This window comes from Rhinatrema bivittatum, chromosome 1, assembly GCF_901001135.1.
Source record: "Rhinatrema bivittatum chromosome 1, aRhiBiv1.1, whole genome shotgun sequence".
Lineage (NCBI taxonomy): Eukaryota > Metazoa > Chordata > Amphibia > Gymnophiona > Rhinatrematidae > Rhinatrema > Rhinatrema bivittatum.
This window is the reverse complement of record NC_042615.1, coordinates 286,029,488-286,051,803: the sequence shown is the minus strand read 5'-3', so window position 1 is coordinate 286,051,803 and position 22,316 is coordinate 286,029,488. Positions and strand designations below refer to the sequence as shown.

Here is a 22,316-nt window from a genome sequence, read left to right as displayed (position 1 = left end):
CTCGGACCACAAATAAGAAACACTGCCACACAGCAAACAGTGACAGCCTGCATATAGTCTCTTTTTTTTTAAGTGCTGAGCATAATAAAGGAAAAAGGTTACCAGCATGGCATACAGGCTGCTCCAGGACTGGGCTGGTTGAGGGGGAGGGACCGGACCACCGGTGATCACCCCTGGTGCCTGACTAGAACGGAGAACTTTATGAGGTATCCAACCCCTGCTCTACCAGGGGGGATGGTCCCACCAGGACCTGCCGACCCCCTGGGAGGAAATTTCACCTCTTGTTGTTGTGCTTGATCTTCTTTCTCTCTCTTTTTTTTTTTTTTTTTTTAAATCTTGAGATTGGTTCAAGCCCGCAGGTTTTGCACCATTTCCATCTGCTGGAGACAGAGAAATACTGAAGAGATGCAGGTGGAACACCAGGTTAAGAGGGGGTGCTCTTCAAGTTTTTTCTCTCTGTCTCCATCTGCTGGAAGGGAGGCAAAACCCAACAGTCTGGACTGATCCGGGTATGTACATGGAAATGCCTGTTCTGAGGGTCTGGTATGCATCAGAACCAAACGTATCTCAGGTGATTGCTATATACTTTTCACTGTAATCAAAAGTTTTCAAAAGAAATAGCAAGGCCACAACTGAGAAGATTTAGTAGGTGAGATTAAACTGAGGAAGCGGCAACTTTAAGTATTAATACAAAATGATGTAGGAGTCTGTAAATGTTTCAAAGAGAATTTTGGCCATGTACGTTGTTGCTGATCAGTCTCTCTTATATAATGCAACAGGCCTTGAGTTCTGTCTGAAACAGAGAAATGCACTCCTCAGTTCAAATGGATGAATCTGTTGCATGAGCAAGAAAAACTGAGCTTTGAGTTTTAAAAGCAGCCTTGATGAAGTGAGCTTTTTGAAGTGCCAAAAGGTGGAATATAAATCAAATAAATAAATACATTTAGGATGGATTAATTTGAATCTGGTAAGACAAAGAGCATGGAGCGAGTGTAGTAAGTGTTTTTCCCATTTTGTGTCTATAAGGAAGAAAAAAAGGTTAGTATACCTGACCTTAAGTGGATCCCAGTAATTATTTGGATTTATTTAGTGCCTTTTATTCAAACAAATCGCAGCACTTTTTTAAAAATGCTTCATAAACATACATGCAGCCACCTCAAAGGTAGATGTCCCAGCAGACTATTCTGTCACCTGAATTGCTTCTAAACCTCCAAAAGAGAGATGGGAGAAGAAACCATGTTATAATAATAATAATAATAATAATTTCCCTGTTATAGATAAACAAAGTTGAGTTTCCCAGAGCCACAAGAGAATCAGTGGCAGAGATCAATATCCCAAGACTTCCCACTTGCAATGTATTTCTCTAATTATTAGACCATGTCTCCTCCCACATCCTAACCTTTCAGTTATTTAGAATATCAAGATATCAGATGGTTTTTGCAAAACCTGCCGTGTCTGGAGCAGGGGGGCCCTTTCAGACACTCTTCCCAAAAGGAAGTCTAGTAGTCCCCTAAGAATGACAGCTCCTTGCAATGTTTTCACACAGAAAGAGCATCAGACAGGCTTATTGTAAATAAGTAGCTCGTTGGTAATATAAGACATGTGAGCCCTCTGGGGACAGGGACATACCTAGTGCACCTGAATGCAGCTTGCCTTGAGCTACCAATGAAAAGGTGTGGGCTAAATCCAAAAATAAATAAGTGAAGACATTGCTTGAAATGGACTCACGCCCTAGCAGACTGCACCTTTACCTTTCACAAATGGGATGGAGGGGAATTTATACAGACAGCAGACAATAATCCGCCACCCAGAGCGATCACACAGCTCTGTAAATCCTTACAAGCCAGCAAGTAAAAGGCATAGGAGCATCCTGACTGACAAGCATTCTGGCTCTGGACTGTGGGCATGTAGTGTGACACCAGCCACACGCCTCGCCAAACACTAGTCAGCCAGAAATACTCCAAACAGAATGTTACAAGCATGGCTTTGGAGCAAACCTATAAGACATGCACATCGATCCAGAGCACTGTGTTATTGTTTCCATTGTGACTGGCAGAGCTAGCCAAGTGCTGTTGTGTATATGCTGCAGTGCAGAGACTGTTCTGGTAATGTCTGTCTGTAGCAAGGGTGCAAAACTGTGGTTCACAAAAGGTTCCAGGCCCAGCAGGGTTGACACTTAGTCATTCATCACTTCTCACTAGGTAGGTAATACTAATTGTAACCGGTGCCCATAAAGTGTATTAGGTAAAAATGCCATATTATATAAACTGTAATGTTAGGGAACCCCGTCTTTCATGAGATATTTCCACACAGTCCACACAGTCTTATAACACAGTACAGAGTAAATGACAGAAGACAGAGACCAAAATGGACCAGCAAGGTGTTTAGGGGTGTGACTGCTTCTCTGTGCATGTCACGTCATGCCTTCTATTTATTAGGATTGTATTTTTAAACTCCCATCTCATAATATTACGGGGTTTGAAATCTTGTCTTTGTGATTCCTCTCTAACAGACCACATGAAATGGCATCTCGCCTAGGGTTACCAGCTGGGTCTGACATTTTTTTTCAGAAAGACTATTCCAGTCCCAGCTTTACCATATTGCAATTTGGGCTCAAAGGTCAGATTTATTTAAGAAAAGCAGAAAAAGTGGCTCCTGGCTTGCAGGACTGGATCAACCTATCTGGGGAAAATAGAACCAGATGGCAACTCTGTTGTCTTCTTCACATCAACTCTCTTCCACCTTTCAAATCGCATCTCAAGACTCAGCACTTTTCCTTTTCCACTTCTCTTCTTGGTCTGAGTTAGATTGTTTTATTTTTTTAAGGAATATTGAACAAAGGGGAAGGGAGATTGAAGGGATGGGCTCCACCTTAACTGGGATGGAACCAAGCTGCTAGTGCTAACTTTTAAAAAGGAGATAGAGCAGCTTTTAAACAAAGGGATAAGCCGACAGTCGCTCAGCAGTGCATGGTTCAAAAGGAGGTATCTTTGATGGAGACTAATGATGCGTTATAATTTATTTATTTTATTTTTATTTAAAAGCTTTTATATACCTTTTTTTAAAAATAATTTTTTCTCAAAAACGGTTCACAAAGATAAAAATAAAACATAAAATAATTAAAATAAAATGGAATTTTTAAATTTTACATAAAATAGTCAATGGCTAGTCAGAGTGCTAGCATTAAGGCTTTTATAAATAAAAGGATTTTTTGGTGCCGTGGGGCTTATTATTTTGGGGGAATGGATAGGTAGAGAATGTGAAATATAGAGGTTGTATGATATTATAAGGGGAGTGAAGGATGTATTGATTAAAGAAAGTATGAGATGAGAGTTTATGGAGAGAATGAGCATGTTTTGTAATTATAGATTGTATAAGGTGAGAGTTATGGAGGGTGGAAGTAACTTTGTAAATGTAGATTGGGTATTGGTAACAGTTTAGTTAGATGAGGTATTAAATGCAAGTTGGAAGAGGTAGGTTTTAAGAGATTTTTTGAAATGAGAGGGAATAGATATTGAACGGAGATGGTTTGGTAGAGAATTCCAGAGTATTGGTCCGGCTATTGAAAAGGCTCTCTTTCTGGTGAGATCTAGTCTGGCTTGTTTGGGAGAAGGGATATCTAGTAGATTTTGATTAAGTGATCTTAAATGTCGCGTTGGTTTGTAGATGCGTAGTAGTGAGCAGAGCCAGGTGAATGTATGATTATGAATTAAGCTATGAATAATGGAAAGAGAGAGGTTCCAATAATAAGAAAAGTACTCCAAGTGCCTGTAATTAAAAACTCACCTGAGCTAAAAGATTCCAATTTATCCCTGACAACTGAAAAGCATAATGTAAATACAAACAAAAAACACATTTTGAAATGTTTGTATGCTAATGCCAAAAGTCTAAGAAGTAAGATGGGAGAATTAGAGAGTATAGCAATGAATGATGACATGGACTTAATTGGCATCTCAGAGACATGGTGGAAGGAGGAGACTATTGTGTGAGTGTTACCATCAAGGTTCTGTTCCTGAACTCTGCATACTCTCCCTACTCACTATACTCAGTTTCTCTACAGCTCAGCCATCCTGGGATCGCTGTTCCAGTACCTGAGGGTCCACAGCCCAGCTGGGCTCTTCCAGCTCACTACTGCTACCTCTGGTGGTTCAATATACAGTTTAATAAAAGATCTAGTGTGTGTCTGTCTCCCAACTCTGAGCTTGACCTGTGGCCCCTCTCGGGATCTTCCCCCGGGGGCGTGGTCATCTGCCACCGGCCTAAAGATCCACCCACAATTATCACAAATAATAACACTCAGAACAGAAACCAGGCAGGATCATCCCTCTGCTGGACCCACACGCACCAATGCGACGCAGCAACGCAATACTGGTCTCGGGAGTAGCCCTCTGGTCACTCGAAAGCCCTTCCAGACACACCGCTTGGGAACGACAAGTGCGTGAGGCCAGACGGAGGCTGAGGGCAGGAACAAGATGAGGACTTGGAACTTGGAAGGTGCAGGGGGGCACTGTCCCTCAGGGCGCCCTACACAGCCCCCCATGGGCTGGTCATGGACCATCATGTCCACTTGCACGCCCTACACATCCTAGGAAGGCTGGTTGTGGACCACGCAGGAGCAAGACAAGCGTCAGAAGGGGATCCAACCAAATGAGGCTCCAATGACCAGAAACAGGAACCATATCTATAAGGATTTACCCTCGGGGTGGCCATCTGGAGGACTGAAAGAGCTGGAAGACTCGGAACTTGGAACATCTGGAACTAGGACAAGACAACGAAGGAGCTCCGACTAGGAATGAGACCAGGAACATCAAAGACATGGAATGAAGAGCCATCTTAGACAAATGAAGACCACGGAGGACCTTGACCGGCGAAGGAGAACATGGACGACCATGGGATCCAGTCCGAAGGCCTCAAGGAACAGGAATTGAGCCCTTTTATAGGGCTGAAGCAGGAAGTGAAGCAGATGAGGACTTCCGGTGGGGTCGCGGGCTTTTCACGCCGCTGGCTCTTTAAATGAAGTGAAGAGGCGCATGCCGGTGCCTAGAGGAGGGCCCAGGAAATGGAGCAGGACCAAGGTCAGTGGTGGCTGCAAAGAATGAAGGAACAGCAGCCCCCTGCTGATCAGGGAGAAGGAGCCAGGTGGTCTCCCGCTGTGGAGGTATATGGCAGCGGCGGCGGCATTCCAGGCCGCAAAAGAGGAAGCAGGGCCCAGCAGCACCAGGCCATGAGGAAAGGCCCCAGCAGCATCCGTAGCAGCGGCACCAGGCTGTGCAGATGGCGTCAGCGGCATCTGGCCGCACAAACAAGGCCCCGGGGAGCAGCGAGCGGCAGCAGCCCAGCCACGAAAAGAAGATCTCTGCAGTGGTTTCCCCGCCGTGGAAGCAAAGTCAGCGGCGGCAACTTACCAGCCGCACAGGAGGATGGTAAGGGCCCTTCCTGCTGCGAGAGTGGCGTCGGCCGCGAAGCAGCAGCGGTCCGGAACTGCATAGGCTGCAACAACGGAGTCCTGCGGCATCGGGCCGATGGCAGTGAGTGGAGACCTCCTTGCGGGGTGAGGTCTGCGAGCAGGATCGTAACCTACAGCACTGCTTTTCGAAACTATGAAAATTTTTACTTATAGTCACTTTCACTTTTCACTCAGTTATCTCTGCTAGTTCAACTCAGCTTGATGGACACAGTGACTGAAAGAAGCACTGCCCAATCAGAAACCTGCTTGCAGCAAGAGAACCAATAAAAAGAAAAATGTGTCTACTGCAGTTTGCTGGCAATCTGAAAGTAATGAAACTGAAGACAGAAAGCAAACTTGCTTACCCGTAACAGGTGTTCTCCATGGACCACAAGACAAACAGCCACAAAACTTGGTGTTGTCATCTGATGTTGCCGAGTCAGGTATTCTACTAGCATGTGCAGTGCTTCCTGTGACAACTCTACTACAGAAGACATCTCAGTCTAATACCTAGCTTACATTAACTTACCGTGGAGGAGAATAGGTTTCTGTGGCTGTTTGTCCTGTTATCCACAGAGAACAACTGTTACAGGTAAGCGACTTTGCTTTCTCTGTTGACCAGCCAGACAGTACAGCCACACAACTGGGGACTCCCTCGCTAAATGTTGTAGGTGAATATATTATGCGTTGACTTTTGTCCTTCAACCATTCGGGCTGATTTTAGACCACCCCCCGCATGTAAAAAACAGGGCTTATGCATGCGGACGGACCTTGCACGCACTGCGTACATTTTAGAAGAGGCCCGGCCACGCATGTAACCCGCACAAGAGTCAGGCCTCTATGAAAGGATGGTTCCGGGGATGGGGCGGGCCATGGCAGCGCCATTCCTCGCTATCCCGGCTGCCAGCGCAAGCAAGTTATTTCAGGTGAGGCCCTGAAGTAACTTGCCGATTAAAAGGAAAAAAAAAAAAAGGGGGGTTTAGAGGATGGGGAGGAGTGGGAAGGGGATGGGAGGTTAGAGTAGGGAGTAGGAAAATTCCCTCCTAGTCCGCTCTTTAATTGGAGCGGACTAAGAAGGAACTGGGAAAAGGGACCATCGTGTCACCACGCATAAATTAAAAATTTACCTCTCCCTGCGCACGTGAGTCCCAGGCCGTGCACAGATGTTAAAATCTGCCACGCATGTGCGCGCGCCCCTCTTATTTTATAACAACCTTGCGCCAATGCATGCGTGTTATAAAATAGCCGCGTCCATATGTGCACGCATGTAAGTTTTAAAATCTACCCCTTTATTTTTTTGTGGAAAGTTTCTTCTTTTCCTTTTTTTTTGTTTGTTTATCATTTGACCAAAGATATTGTTTGTCGACAACAATGCTGGTCTTTTCTGATTTTCCGTGGTGAGTTCGCGATATTAAATCCTATAAAGCAACCATTGTCCGAAATTTGACAGCTAAGTATTTTAGATTTTTTAGCAATGAGTGTACACGTAGTGAGCTATTCTGATAGCTTTTGATTTTGAAGCAGATATCTTTGTTAATATGATCCTAAAATAGAAATATGTTGTGATGATATGGTTAGGTTCTATAGATCATTTCTCTATGGACAGAATGTTGTTTGCAGAACCGACTGAATTCAGTGGAATTGAGATTACTTCAGGTAGAAATCTAGGCTTTCTTTTTTTTTTTAATTTGCTGACAATGGCCTTTTGGAAAATTTTTCTTTTTTTTTTTACTGATCATATATTGATATCACATTCATATGTATTGAAATAGAATCTGCCATTATCCTTGTTTTCATGTTAAAGTAGGTCCTCAGTCCTGGGGGAATTCTGCGCTACTGCGGAATACAGAATTTCCACAGATTTCCCCCTTTGTGCAGATTTTCATATTTACCTTGCAGAATTCGCTGCTTCCAGGCCCCACCATTGTTCCGACCTCAAATGCAGGTAGGATCATGGCAATAATGGCTCCGCAAGCCTGCCGGAAGAGGAGGGCGTTTATCTGCAGGACTCCATGATCCCAGAAGAATGTGCCAGTTTCGCAGGAGGTAGCACATCATTTATAGCCTAGCTCTGTGAGTCTGCCTGAATAGGTGGGTCGGGGCCTTTGCGAATGCAGCATAACCAAGCAGTTATGCAGCATAACCAAGCATAACCAGCAGTACAAGCAATAAGGTTCCTACCCAGCATCATTCATGCTCTCCTGATCTACCACTCAGCCCAATATATCCTCAACTTTCCTCAGCTTCCTCGCCACAAACGGCCTGCTTAGAGGATTTCGAGCTTACATCTTCTTTAGAGATTGTAAACCTTTTAAAGAAACTCAAGCCATCCTCACACCCTCTTGATGCAATTCCGGCTAACCTTCTCATAACCTGCGCTGAAGACGTCGCTAAGCCTATCACCCAGATCATCAATGCCTCTCTATCACAGGGCCTGGTCCCTGACCACCTCAAACTTGCCATCTTAAAACCCTTATTAAAAAAACCAAATCTCTCTACAGATAACCCAGCAAATTTCCGCCTGATTGCTAATCTTCCGATCATTGCCAAAATCCTGGAAAGAATAGTCAACAAACAGCTCTCTGAATTCCTTGAAAATAACAACATCCTCATGAATCTAGAAAACAAACATCCCTGCTTGCTCATCCTCCTTGATCTTTCGGCCGCCTTTGACACGGTCAACCATGATTATCTCATCAAAAGACTATCCGAGATCTGCATCAAAAACAAAGCTCTAAACTGGTTCAAATCTTTCCTCCAGATCAGATACTACAAAGTTAAGATCAATAGCAAAGAGTCACCACCGTTCAGTTCCACATTAGGGGTCCCTCAAGGCTCTTCGCTTTGCCCTACGTTATTCAATATCTATCTTCTCCCGCTTTGTCATCTCCTTTCCACTCTAAAGTTAACCCATTACTTATATGCAGATGACATCCAAATCCTTATTCCTATCACTGAATCACTACAAAAGACCGTACTTTTTTGGAACTCCTGCCTCCTCTCCATTAACAAACTCCTGTCTAACCTTAACCTGATACTCAACACTGACAAGACAGAATTCCTCCTGATCACTCAAGATGGCACCCTTCCATTGAATAGCTCTCACCTTCCATTGAATAGCTCTCACCTTCCATTGAATAGCTCTCACCTTACGCCGCTCCCAGTTCTCTCCCCACGAGTCAGAAACCTTGGGGTGGTCATGGATAACCAACTGAGCTTTTCTGATTTCATCAACACTACGGTTAAAGAGTGCTACTACAAACTCCAAGTTCTAAAAAGGCTTCGACCCCTCCTTCATTTTCACAATTTCAGGTCAGTGTTACAATCCATCATCTTCTCGAAAATGGACTACTGTAATTCACTGCTACATGGACTCCCAGTCTACACCCTAAAGCCTCTTCAACTGTTACAGAACGCTACAGCAAGGTGTCTCACTAAATGCAACAAAAGAGATCATATAACACCAATTCTAAAGAAGCTCAACTGGCTCCCAGTCAAATCCCGAATCCTGTTTAAACTGCTATCAATCACCCACAAAGCCATATTCAACAACACTCCACTGGACCTCAGAATCCCTCTTCAGCTTCACACGTCTTCCCGACCGCTAAGATTAGCACAAAGAGGAACTCTACATGCACCTCCCATGAAAACATCTTTAAGTAAAAGAGCTCTATCCACAGCAGGCCCCAAACAGTGGAATCTGCATCCTCCGGAGCTAAGGCTGATACATTGCCCCAACACGTTCAAAAAAAGACTCAAGACATGGCTGTTCGGTCAAGCATTCCCTTAACTTACTAGGGATGTGAATCGTTTTCCATATCGTCTTAACGATAGAAATCGTGTGGCAGGGCAAGAAAATCGTGTTAGGCACGATTTTTTAGTTAAAAAATCGTTAAAAATCGTTTTTTCCGATTAGTGCGCACTAACGGGAGTTAGTGCGCACTAACTGAAAATGATACAATTTGACACTTTTCAGGTCAGTTAAGGTCAGTTTAGGAATGAATATGTATTCCTATTGGCTGCCCTCTTATTTATTCATGTTACCAAGGTTCCCACTGACAGTATATGGGGGATGGGAAATGGAAACAGTTGGTAGCTTGACAAAACAAGTAATGTGATCAGTCAATGTGACTAGAACTTGTGCCCTAACCCTGATACCAGGGGTATTGTGATCTTCCTGCACACAGTGCCCTATCCCTATTAATACCAGGAGTGTTGTGATCTTCCTGCACACAGTGCCCTAACCCTGGCACCAGGGGTGTTGTGATCTTCCTGCACACAGTGCCCTATCCCTATTAATACCAGGAGTGTTGTGATCTTCCTGCACACAGTGCCCTAACCCTGGCACCAGGGGTGTTGTGATCTTCATGTACACAGTGCCCTATCCCTATTAATACCAGGAGTGTTGTGATCTTCCTGTACACAGTGCCCTATCATTAATACCAGGGGTGTTGTGATCTTCCTGCACACAGTGCCCTATTCCTGATACCGGGGGTGTTGTGATCTTCCTGCACACAGTGCCCTATTCCTGATACCGGGGGTGTTGTGATCTTCTTGCACACATCCCGGTATCAGGGATAGGGCACTGCATGCAGGAAGATCACAACACTCTTGGTATCAGGAATAGGGCACTGTGTGCAGGAAGATCACAACACCCCTGGTATTAGGGATAGGGCACTGCGTGCAGGAAGATCACAACACTCCTGGTATTAATAGGGATAGGGCACTGCATGCAGGAAGATCACAACACCCCTGGTATCAGGGATAGGGCACTGTGTGCAGGAAGATCACAATACCCCGGAGGAGTGAGGGTCAGGCAGCTCCCCCCTGTCTGTGAAGCCAGCCTCTCACTAGTAATGCAGGGAGGGAGCTGTCTCAGACTTCACCATCCTCCCCCCCCCCCCTCACCCACACACCATTCACTAGCTGGGACATGGGGGAAGTCAGGAGTGAGGGTCAGACAGCTCCCCCCTGTCTGTGAAGCCAGCCTCTCACTAGTAATGCAGGGAGGGAGCTGTCTCAGACTGGTATCAGGGATAGGGCACTGAGTGCAGGAAGATCACAACACCCCTGGTATCAGGAATAGGGCACAGGTTCTAGTCATATTGACTGATCACATTACTTTTTTTGTCAACTACAAACAGTTTCCATTTCCCCTCCCCCCAACCATCACCTCAGTTGGAACCTTGGTAACATCAATAGATAAGAGGGCAGCCAGCCAATAGGAATACATATTTATTCCTAACTGACCTTTACTGACCTGGATAGTGTCAATAATTTGTATCATTTTCTGTTAGTGTTCCTGAGTTCCCATTTCCATTTCCCATCCCCCCAACCATCACCTCAGTGGGAACCTGGTTAACATCAATAGATAAGAGGGCAGCCAGCCAATAGGAACACATATTCATTCCTAACTGACCTTTACTGACCTGGAAAGTGTCAATTTGTATCATTTTCAGTTAGTGCGCACTAACTCGAGTTAGTGCGCACTAACACGATTTAACGATTTTTAACGATAAATCGTTAGAATTTCTATTGTATTGTGTTCTATAACTATTTAAGACGATATTAAAATTAACGGACGATAATTTTAATCGTTAAAAAACGATTCACATCCCTATAACTTACTAAGTCTTCCACAGCTCCCATAGACAGTTTTCATACGGTTGACGTCCAGAACCTATGCTCTTGTTTTTACTCATCAATAAGAAATTTCTCCCTCCTCCTCCCCTCCATGAACAACCTTCCTTCCCCCTCCCCCCCATTAGCAAATTTCCCTCCCCATGCACTAGTTTCGCTCTAATAGTGCATACTACTACTGTTCCTAGTTATGTTATGTTATATTATCCAAGTTGTTCACTCCCTTGTTCATTGTAAGACATACGTTGTCATTGTTTACTACCTGTTATAATGTAAACCGGAGTGATAAGTAATTCTGTTACCTGAACTTCGGTATAGAAAAGTTATAAATAAATAAATAAATAAATAACCAGGCAGCTTGAAGATTGCACTCCACTGTTTGTTTCCCATTCAGTGCATATTATTCCTGCCCTGTGAGAAAGAGGTAAACAAACCGCTGTTGGGGGGGGAGGGGGTTAAGGAGGACAAAGGAGAAGGAGGAGGATTAAGAAGGAAGAGGGAGAAGGAGGAATAGGAAGAAGGAGGGGATTAAGGAGGAGGGGAAAGAAGGAGGGGATTAAGGAGGAGGGGAAAGAAGGAGGGGGATTAAGGAGAAGGGGAAAGGGAAAGGGAGGGGGAGGGGGATTAAAGAGGAAGAGGGAGAAGGAGGGGAAGAGGAAGGAGAGATTAAGGATAAGGAGGGAGAAGGAGTGAGAGGGGGAAGTTGGAGGGGAAGCAGGAGAGGGAAAGGGAGAGGGAGGAGAGAAATTAAGGAGAGGGGAAGAGGGAGGAGAAGGAGGAGAAGGAAGAGAAGGAGGGAGAAGGGAGAAGGGAAGGAGGGAGAAGGGAAGGAGGGAGGGGAAAGGGGTAGGAGCTGACAACAGGAATCATGTTCAAATGAATTTTATCTCCTGATCCCCTGGGGGCATTCTCGCAACTCTTATCACAAGACCTGCCCCGTGGCAGCAGGAGATGACTTTTGGTTAAATGTGACTCTTGTTGCCGTGCACGCCGTGATGCAGCAGGCCAACACCATGAATTTGAGAGAGGACCCAGGGACACAAGCAGACCTCATCCCGCTGGCAGCTGAAGAAGAGGCTCAGGCCCTGGGAGAGAGTGTACTTTCTGTCAGAAGGAAATCACTAAGTACCTAATTCACGCAAAAGTAAACTTATAACCCGTGTGCAGGCATCCATGTGTGTGCGGTTCCCGGACAACTCAGGGGTGGGGAATAGGCAGATCAGGGAGTAGTTGAATAAGCCAGATAAGCTATCCAGCTATCTCTGGTCAGCCCATACACCTGTCCTAAAGTTAGTAAGATAAACTTAGTGCTCAGTTCCTCTACTGCCTTTTCTCTTCTTCTGGGTCCACATCTGTCTCCTAGCTCACAAGCTTCTGGTCATCAAATTTTGAGAGCTAGGAGTTCTGGCAGAGGTTCAGGAGTTGGGACAGGTTCTTTTGTTCATAGGTCCACCACTTCCCTTTCCATCTTTCCCCATGTTCATCTCACCTCCTGAGCTCTAATCCTTTTTTCTCTTTTTCTGCCTAAAACAAATTGAAGAAAATTCTTTTTCACACAGTGCGTAGTTAAGCTCTGGTTACGGCAGTTAATGTAACTGAGTTTAAAAAAGGTTTGGATAAGCTCCTATAGGAAAAACCCATAAACTGCTGTTCATTAATAAGGAATAGTAGCTTGAGATCTATCTAATGTACTTGTTAGGTACTTGTGACTTGGATTGGCCACTGTTGGAAACAGGATATTCGGCTTGATGGACCCTTGATCTGACCCGGTATGGCATATTTTATGTTCTTATATGTTTTTGGCTCATATCCTCCTGTCTATATGCTCTGCTGAAACTGATTTATTCTCCCTCCTTTTCAAGTATTTGCATATCAATGAAGGACCTCTGAATATAATAAAAATCTGTACAGCATTTGGTGCTAAAGTGGTTTTGGAGGTCCATCAATATCAGTGATTGTCATGGTGTGCTGGCAATTTCCTTGGAGTCTGTTATGCCTTGAGTGGGTTACACTCTTTCAAGAGCTCTCTTCAAATGTGGATGGTGACTATGGAGGCAAAGGAGATATTTCTGGTGCAGCATTATAGAAAAGGATGGCAAATGGATTTTACACTTTGAAAGACTGTCAGAGATATTTCTTGATATGTCTTGTGTGATAATGTTTTGGGTTATTTCTCAGATATTTGATCCATGCAGTAAGGAGGATGTGGTCTACATCTGCTTGATGTACACCTGAGTTGTACAGATTAGCTAATTTGATAGCACATAACAGATAAGACAGTATTATAGGTATTACGAGAGTATGCAGAACATGCTCTAAAACAAATTCTTGGAAAGCAACAATTATCAAGTAACCTCTGTTTCTTGTAGAGTTAAAGCAACCGCTTCTGTTTGTGAAATGTGGGGGTGCAGACTTCCATGTGTTAAAAAAATGCCCAAAAGAAATAATAGGAGAGGCATGGATAGAGCTGTGCTCTTCTCAAGAAAAAATAACTATACCCTGGTCTTAGGAATGACAAAGGTAAATAAAATACATACATAAATTTAAGGAAATGTGTGTGGACAGAGTGAGGCATGTTCATGAAGTATCTAAGATGATACCCTCTTTTGCACACCCAGAATGTATTTTTCCAGGCCATGACAAATATTTTCTTTTCTCTGACAATGCTTTGGGGGTTTTCCACTATTTGCCTTCCAGTGGTCAAGAAGACTTTTGGAAACTCACGCCCTCTGTTTGCTACTTTACGAAAGAGTATAAGAAAATGTAAACAAGGGATTCAGGCTGAGGCATAAAATATTAAGGAGTCCATATTCAGTGGCATTTAGCTAGATAACTTGTGAATTATACAGCTAAATGTCATTTGAATATTTCCCTCACTTGTCCAGCTAAAATTCCAGGGTAGAGTTAAATTAGCCAGATAACTTATCTGACTAACTCTGATATTCAGTTAGTTGGATAACTTCTCTGGCCAGTCACATTTGTGCTGTAAAGTAGTCCTAAAGTTAGTGAAATAAACATGTCTGGCTAACTTTAAGATAGTTGGATATATTCAGTGCTGCAGCAATGCCACTGGACATCCTGCCGAAGTCAGCCAATAAGTATAGCTGGTTAATTCTGCAAGCCGGCCAAAGGCTGAATATTTCACCCTTTGTGCCTGTCTTCTCAGCACATACACATAAACACAATTACATTCAAAGCATTTGCAGGGATTGCCTAATTTTTCAAACTATGGGGGTCATTCTCTAATGCTATCGCATGCGATAGCTAGCTTGGGGCTATGGTGTAGTTATTCGGCATGAAAGTAGGCAGCAATCACAGGTCTGCCCCCAGCTTCGCCCCCCCCCCCCCCCCCCCATTACCGCCGGATTCTCTAAGGTCTGTGACCTTAGAGAATCCAGGCCTATATGATTAGTTTCTTCTTTCAAACACTAAGGGTCAGCTATGCTAAGGGACATATCACATTCTGTGTCAATGGCAAAACTGCTTTGTACAAGTGACCCTAATTCTCTAAAACAAAATGTGAGTTTGTGGCATGCTCAGACTCTTATTTCCTTCAAAATGTATACCAACATTAATTAAAATTACCTGCAAAAAATGCAAAGCATTTATAAAATAATGTTACAGGCCTCCAAACTAGGCTCTATGTCACTGCATATGGCCTGGGAGAGAATCTGGGTAGGGGGATTCCTCTGACCTCTTTCCTAGGGTTTTGTACATGATTGATGGTGTTTCTGAATGTCTGATTAGGAAAAGTTAAGCTTTATGGAAAATAACCGATAAGACAGTTACCTTGAATAGCCACCAGATGGCAGAAGAACATGTGTATGTTATCTAATGGGAAATTTGTGAATGTAATTTCTTTTGGATGTTGATTTGCAGAAGAGGATCCTCTAGAGCAGTGGTTCCCAACCCTGTCCTGGGGACCCCCCAGCCAGTCAGGTTTTCAGGATATCCACAATGAATATGCATATGTTGAAAGTTTGGGGGGAGGAGATTGGAGGGACCACCAAACATTTGGGGTCTCCGAAGTGCAGGTTTTTTTCCTTTCAAGGGGAAAAGCCTGAGGCTGGAGTAGTTTTTCTTTAAAGGGACTAAAGGATGAGGATATGGTCCTAATAATTGAAAAATAAACTGAGGTCCCATTCTCTAGGGAGGACCAAAGAGTGCAGTGGTTCTTCGTGGGTAGAAGCTCAGGATGCCAGGGAATCCCTTGCAAATGCAAAAATCTGGAGTCTATTTTGCAAGGATATTGAGTTGCAGTGTGAGATGAGAAGAAGAAGTATACATTTTTCAAGTGGGAGTTAATGATGGATCTATGTGTGAAGTGAGCGCTGAGAGAAATGCGTGGAATCTCTTCTACTTAAGAGAAGGGTTGGGGAGTACTATTTGAACTTTCTTTTAGAGAATAAGTAAATAGGTGGTAAGAAATATTTTGTTCATGTTTATTTTGTTATGGCAAAGCTGCTATAGCCTAGCTGTAGAAACCTGTGAACCCTGATCAAATCAGTGTCTTTTAAATACTTTGCAAATTTCTGCCAGAAACCCCAGAAATAAAGGTTCTATTTGTTGATGACACCTTTGTATGTAAGTCCCTCCTTTATCCAAAGGTGCGAGTTCATCAGAGGCTGGTATCAGTGTTGGAGGAAGGTGGAAAGAAGTGGGATTCACAGAGGGGAAACAGAAGTGCTTTCAGGTTCCCTTTCCAGCTTGGTAAATATTGCCCTTTGCCTCTGTGCCTGATCCACTACACCATCTGCTTGACCATTGTTTTTAATGAACCTACCAAGAAACTGATGCTCAGCTCACAAACGAGCACCAGACACCTCTCACATTTTTATGTGCCATGTCAAGGGCTTACAATAACATTAAAGAAAACACTAAAGGGTCGACATTCAAAAGGGTTTGTCCAGCTAAGTTTTGGATTTATATCCTGTCCATCAAACAGCTTTGTTTTAGCCAGAAAAAAAAAGAGGCAGGGGTATTCCAGAAGTATAGCCAAAATGTATACATCTAGCATTGACATTCAGCACTTAACAAGTAAACTTACCCAACTAATTCTGATCAGGAAAAAAAATGGCATGTCTAAACTTAGCTGAGTAAGCGAAAAAAAAAAAAAAAAACCAACCCTCACATCCCAGTAGTGGTTATATCCCTCCCACTTATCCCAATGACTTCCAGCATAGACTGGCAAATCTACTAAGGAGGGCTTTAAAACTAGGACCATTGGTGATGGGTGAACAAAACCCTAAGAAAAGTAAATTTGAAATATTTGTATAGAAAATAGGGCATGTCTCATGCCTATTCATTGTGGATATCCTGAAAACCTGATTGGCTGTGGAGTCCCCAGGACAGGTTAAGGAAGCCCTGATCTAAGGAAATATTTCTTTATGGAGAGGGTAGTGGATGCCTTCTTGTGGAACAGCCTCCTCCTAGAAGTGGTAGAGCCAAAAATTATATCTGAAAGCATGGGATAAACACAGGAGATCTCTGAGGGAGTGAGAGGAATCGAAAAGCTGAATTATTTAGGTGGACTGGCAGACTGCATAGGCCATATGGTCTTTTTTCTGCCATCACATTTCTATGTTTTTAAGCTTCTAACCCCGCAAAATAATTTAAAAAAACATGTTATGGGCTGAACAGCCGACTTACTCCCCCTTCATAAACAAATGGGGCATTCCCCCTCCCATCCAAATCTCCATAAATCTCCCTATACCCCAGCAGGCAGAAGAAAGGCTCTTACTTCCTCCCACAGGGCAAATATCTACGTGCCAGTAGCTGTCAGCTGTACCAGCATTTAGATATTCCTTTATTCTTTTCACTCGAGCCAGGAGCCAAGCAATTGGTAAAAGGACACAGGGGAAAACCTCCAGTGCAAGCCATTTTCCCCTGCTTATAGTGTGGGCGGCTGTCATATGTTGCTTCGTACTTAGCCAATGGGTGGACAGCGATCCCTCTCGGCCGATCAATGCTTTCCTTGATGATTATTTCTCTGTTTATTCCATTCAATTCGCTTCTTTCAATATGGGACCTCCTGAAAGGGTTGCAAAAATAGTGTCTTACCACGCGGTTCTTTTCATGTCATCTAAGAGCATTGTACATCCACAACGCACATACCTTTCCCTTTGAGAACTGATACAAAGCCCTTTGCATCAATGTGGGCGCTCGGAAAACTGACCCAATAATTTCAGCACTTTTTGGGTATAGAATCCCACCTCTATTTGTAGTGGAATCTATTTTTTCCCTTAGCCCGAGAGGACCCCGTCTCCCACTGATTTGGGTTTCTTTATCCCTCCAGAATTAAAAGATATTCTGCTAGATCCCTATAAGGTCCTCTGGGACATTTGTACAATATAATAAATCCCCTCTCTCTCATTCATCTTTGTTTTTTTTAAAGACTTAGCTTGGGTAAGCTTTCAGAAAAGGTAAACCCTCACGTCCTTTGTATTAACTTGGGTCCTTGGCTATCCTTTTTGAGACCAATTGCCCAAAAATGAACTTCCTGTTCCAAATCTGCCTCTCGGGATGACCTCTTGCTCTTTGTTTCCACCACGGTTAATGCCCACCACGATGAGCCCAGCTTTGACTGCTACTGCTTGGCTTTGCCCATTTATTCCCAGTTTATTATCAACTAACGTACTCAGCTCTTTTTCCTGGTTACTGTTAGCAAGCAGTACCCATTTAGAAGTATAATGTGCTTACCCTATTCTCGTGACCCTACAATTGTCACCACTAATTCTCCTTTGCCAGTTCTCTGCCTGTTGCCTAGGGGCTAGGGCACTTATATTCTTCTGTAAAATCAGTGAGTTTTGAAGTTTATTGTCTGCAGACATTTAAGAAAATTGGAGGGCTACTTAATTTATAAACAAATTTCTCCAGGTAAAATAAGCATGCAGTTGGACTAGAGTGAAACTTTTCCATGAGTTCTGAGATCATTTCTGCAGGAAGCACATACCCCTTGTCAGTCCAGTAGAGTTTACGGTTAATCCAGTCCACGGCAAGGCCTTCGGGGTTATCCAAATCTGCAGAAATCACTTTCTCCCGCTCCGAGCCATCCATGTTCGCTCTTTCTATCCACTTCAAGGCTGTGTGTGCAAAGTAAATCTGGAAAGAAGAAAAGTAAAGTTCTCTTTTCCGTGGGTGTACATTTCATGGCCGTTTTACATCAGATACTGACGTTTTCTCTAGTTTACATAGCACCGAAGTTTTCTTGGAACTGGCTGAGTTACATGCAGCACGGAAGTGTATCATCAGTTACCTTCCACCCAAGAACCCTGCTTCCTTGGGCAACTTAAGGATAAAGTCTGTGGCCAATTTTTTGAAATGTTGTGGCAGTCATACATCATATCCACAGTACAATATACGTTTATGTAATTGTCCTTTAAGTACTTTACAAAATACCTGCCTCCATGCTTAATTCTGGGTGTTCATTCGCACAATGTCACAAATATTTCTCACGTGAAATTTACATAAAGAGGTCAATATTTAAAAGTTAGCTGTTTAGTAACTTAGACAGATATAGCATATCCGGCTATGTTACAAGGTATATTCAGTGGCACGGTTAAACCACTGAATATACGCTGAATATGCATCAAAGCAGCTCTGCCGTGATCCTCCCATTGCCTGCCCGCAACTTATGCACATAACCTTTTAGCTGGTTAAGTCACTTATCCAGCTAAGTAGCAGCGGCTGAACATAGGTGCATATTCAGCTGCCACTACTTAGCCGGATAAGATATACTTATGTGGCTAAATTACGCTGAATGCGCTTTGAATATTGATCTTGATATGTTTATAAAAAGGGTAGAGAAAGTATGCTGTGGGAATATACATGGATACTGAAATATGCACATACAATTGGAGCAGAAATATGCAGTATTTTACTAAATATGCAGCTCCCATTGCAGAGTTTACAAAATACTAGCATTAATTTCCGTACATCCACATACGTGTGCAAATGCTGTACCATGGATTCGTTTGAAAGTTAGGTACTCAGTGTGGTAAAACCCATGCGGAATGTGATACAGCTTCTGTGATTTCTAAATTTGGTCTGGAAAATAGTGTCTTTCTGTGCAGAGATTTTGCAACAATTTCTGCTCCTGCTTATAATTTCTCCTGTCCCCGGGGTTCATCTTCCCAGGCCTGGTGAGCACTGGGCCTGTGTCACCAACGTGGGGTACATTTTCTCCAGGGCTGCAGGCTGGGGCCAGCTTTCCCTGCAAGGCCAAACTGGACGGAGGACCTCCCAGAATAACTCCAATGTCCACATCACTCTGGTGCTCCAAAAATTAGAACATTTAATGTCAAATTCCAAAACAGTAGTAGCAAAAAGACCAGGTTAGAACCATAGTCCATTTTTACAGTCCTTTTCCTTGCCAACTTGGTCATGTCTTCCAGGAAAAAAAAAGATCTTAATTCAATATTTTCCCACTTCTGAGCGGTTCCATTTGTACCCCTTTAAGCTACTCTTCACACCTCAGGGGCCCCGGTTTACCTTTCCACTGCACTTCCACGCATCCAGATTACTCCCAGAGCTTAAGAGGCTCTGGTTCACCTTCCCACTGCTCCTGTTCACACTTCTCCATAAGAGCAGTCTCTCTGTCTCCCTCTCTTCCACTCATCCTAATTTACATTGATACAGTCTCTCTTTTAGGGTCCCAAGAGGGTTCCTAAATGGAATCTCTTTCTGTCACAGAAAACAAACCAATTTACTCACACTTCAGAAGCTGTTATCCCACTGCAGGAGCAGCTCCAGGGGCAGGTCACCCCGGGCATATCGGGCCAGTGCCAATCCCGAGCCCTGTGGTGAAATAACCAACTGGTACCTCTCCCTTAGGTCCAGCCAGCACCCACCACCACCATAGTTCCTCAGTACAATCTCCAAGCTAAAGACCTCTTTCTCTCTGTCCGCTGCACTCACACTTCTGCCAAATCTCCTCTCAGTCCAGAGAGCTGAGGAGAGCTCTCAGATGATATTTCAATCCACACTTACTTCTTCTTTCACCTCTGTAACTCCACGCTCTCCCAAGTCACTGCTTCCAGCAAGCTGTGTCCCTCAAGGGGAGGGATCTGCTGTTTCTCCAGTCACTCCTATAGAAAAGCTCCTCCAGAACACTCAAAATCGCCTGAGATTCCTTCCTTAGACAACCAGCCCCTTAGAAAGGGCAAACACTCCTTTCTAAACGACACTCACTCCCCAGAACTATTGGCTAAGAATCACTCACACCCTGGCACACAGCTTCTGGGGCCGTCCCTTGCAGCCTCATCTGGAACATTCCACATTTTACAGAATAAGGAAAACTTTTAACCATTTAGAACCACCACCCTCCCAGGGGCAAGGCTACTAAACTCTCCTGCCCTAGAAACCACCCACTTACTGAAACCTCAGGATAACCTTGAAAGAACAGTCCTATGGTAAAGGCACAAAAACTATGAGCCCTTGTAAAATACAGGACTAAACATGCCATCTAGTGGCACCCGGGCTACACTTATGATGCTGGCTCCTAATGTGCTCATCAGCGTGAGCACGGATCATTGTATTCAGTATCCCAGTGATTCTCAACCCACTTCTGGAGGTGCATCTATCTAGTTGAGCTTTTGAGATTGTCACAATGCATACGCATGAGATAGATTGGCATGTGTAAATGCTTGCACATAGAAATAAAAAGCAGCAGCAGGCAATGCCTTCCTATTGGACAAATCTTACTCCTGTGGAATTCTGCACACAAAAATTTAAAATTCTGTGCACAAAACCTTAAAATTCTGCATATTTTATATAGGTCAAAATAACACAATATACATGACAGTCTTTAAGTAATCAATTTAAAATGTAATATATAAAAATCTTCCCTAGAGGTTCACTGGAAGAGTATCTCTTCCATCCTCTCTCCCTACTCCCCAGCCAGTCTCCTTTCACTTTGTCCTCTCAGGCCACAACTCCTCCATTTGCTACTATCTCTCCCCTCCCGCTCTAGGCTCAATCCCTTCCACTCTGTCTCCACTCCCAGAGTTTGACCTCTCTCTCAGTACTGCCCTTCACACAGGCTCCCTCTGACTCTCTCTCTATCTCTCTCATACACACACACATACAGGCTCCCATTCTCTCTAAAGCACATACACACACACACACACACACCCTCATACAGGCTCCCTCTCTCTCACACACATACACACACACACACGCTCGCACACACACTCATACAGGCTCCTTCTTTCTCTCTCACGCACTCACCATGACACAAGCCACCTATGTCTCTCTCTCTCACATACCCCTGCACACTGGCTCCCTCTCTCGCTCATCCCCCTTATACATAGGCTCCCTCTCTCTCTCTCTTACACACACACAAACACATACATCCCTTCACACAGGCTCTCTTTCTTACACATTCACACACTATCACACAGGCCCCCTCGCTAACAAACAAGCACTTTCACATACACACAATCCCTTTTTCACACACTGGTTCCCAATCTCTCACACATATACACACTCCTTCACAATCTTCTCACATAGGCTCCCTCTCTTTGGCACCCACACTCACACACCCTCATATGTGCTCTCTCTCTCACCCCTAAAGCAAAGAGGAGGTTAACAAGTGGCCACAGTAGATCCAATGCCGCCATGGCCCAAGTGAAGAAAAGGCCAGCAGGGCCATGCCGGACCCCATCGCACCACAGCACAAATGCACAGAAGGCCATCGGGGACATGGCAGACCCCATCCCGCCACAGCCCAAAGTGAAGAGAAAGCCAGCAGAGTCATGGTGGACCTCATCCTGCCACACCCTGAAGTGAAGTGCAGGATGCCGTGGCAGTGGCAGACCCCATTCTGCCACAGCCCAAATTGAAGAGGAGGCCACTGGGGCAATGGCAGACCCCATCCCACCACAGCCCAAAGTGAAAAAGAGACCAGCGGTGCCATGGTGTTCCAATCCTGTCACGGCCTGAAGTAAAGAAGAAATCAGTGGAGCTGTGATGGTCCTATCACACCACAGCCCGAAGCGAAGAGGAGGCCAGCAGGCGGCTGTAACAGACCCAATGCTGCCATGGCCTGAAGGATACCAGTGCAGCCGTGACAGACCCCATCACGCCAGGGCCCAAATGCAGAGGCCAGCGGGGCTATGGAGGACCTCATCCCGCAACACTCAAAGTGAAGAGGAGACCAGCAGGACCATGGTGGACACCATCACATAATGGCCCAAAGCGAAGAGGAGGCCAGCAGGGCTGTGGTGTGGTG

The 22,316-nt window shown here is 44.2% G+C and overlaps 1 protein-coding gene across 3 annotated transcripts in view; it reads right to left on the bottom strand.

The window, feature by feature from the left end:
* EGF (epidermal growth factor) overlaps window positions 1-22,316 on the bottom strand; it is a 208,156-nt gene that overhangs the window by 87,611 nt on the left and 98,229 nt on the right. For all 3 annotated transcript variants that reach the window (XM_029596110.1, XM_029596125.1, XM_029596117.1), the window contains 2 exons: window positions 18,039-18,187; window positions 17,013-17,117 (listed from right to left, as the gene is read on the bottom strand). In XM_029596110.1, the coding sequence (XP_029451970.1) occupies window positions 17,013-17,117; window positions 18,039-18,187 (254 nt within the window). The remainder of the gene's footprint in view (window positions 1-17,012; window positions 17,118-18,038; window positions 18,188-22,316) is intronic.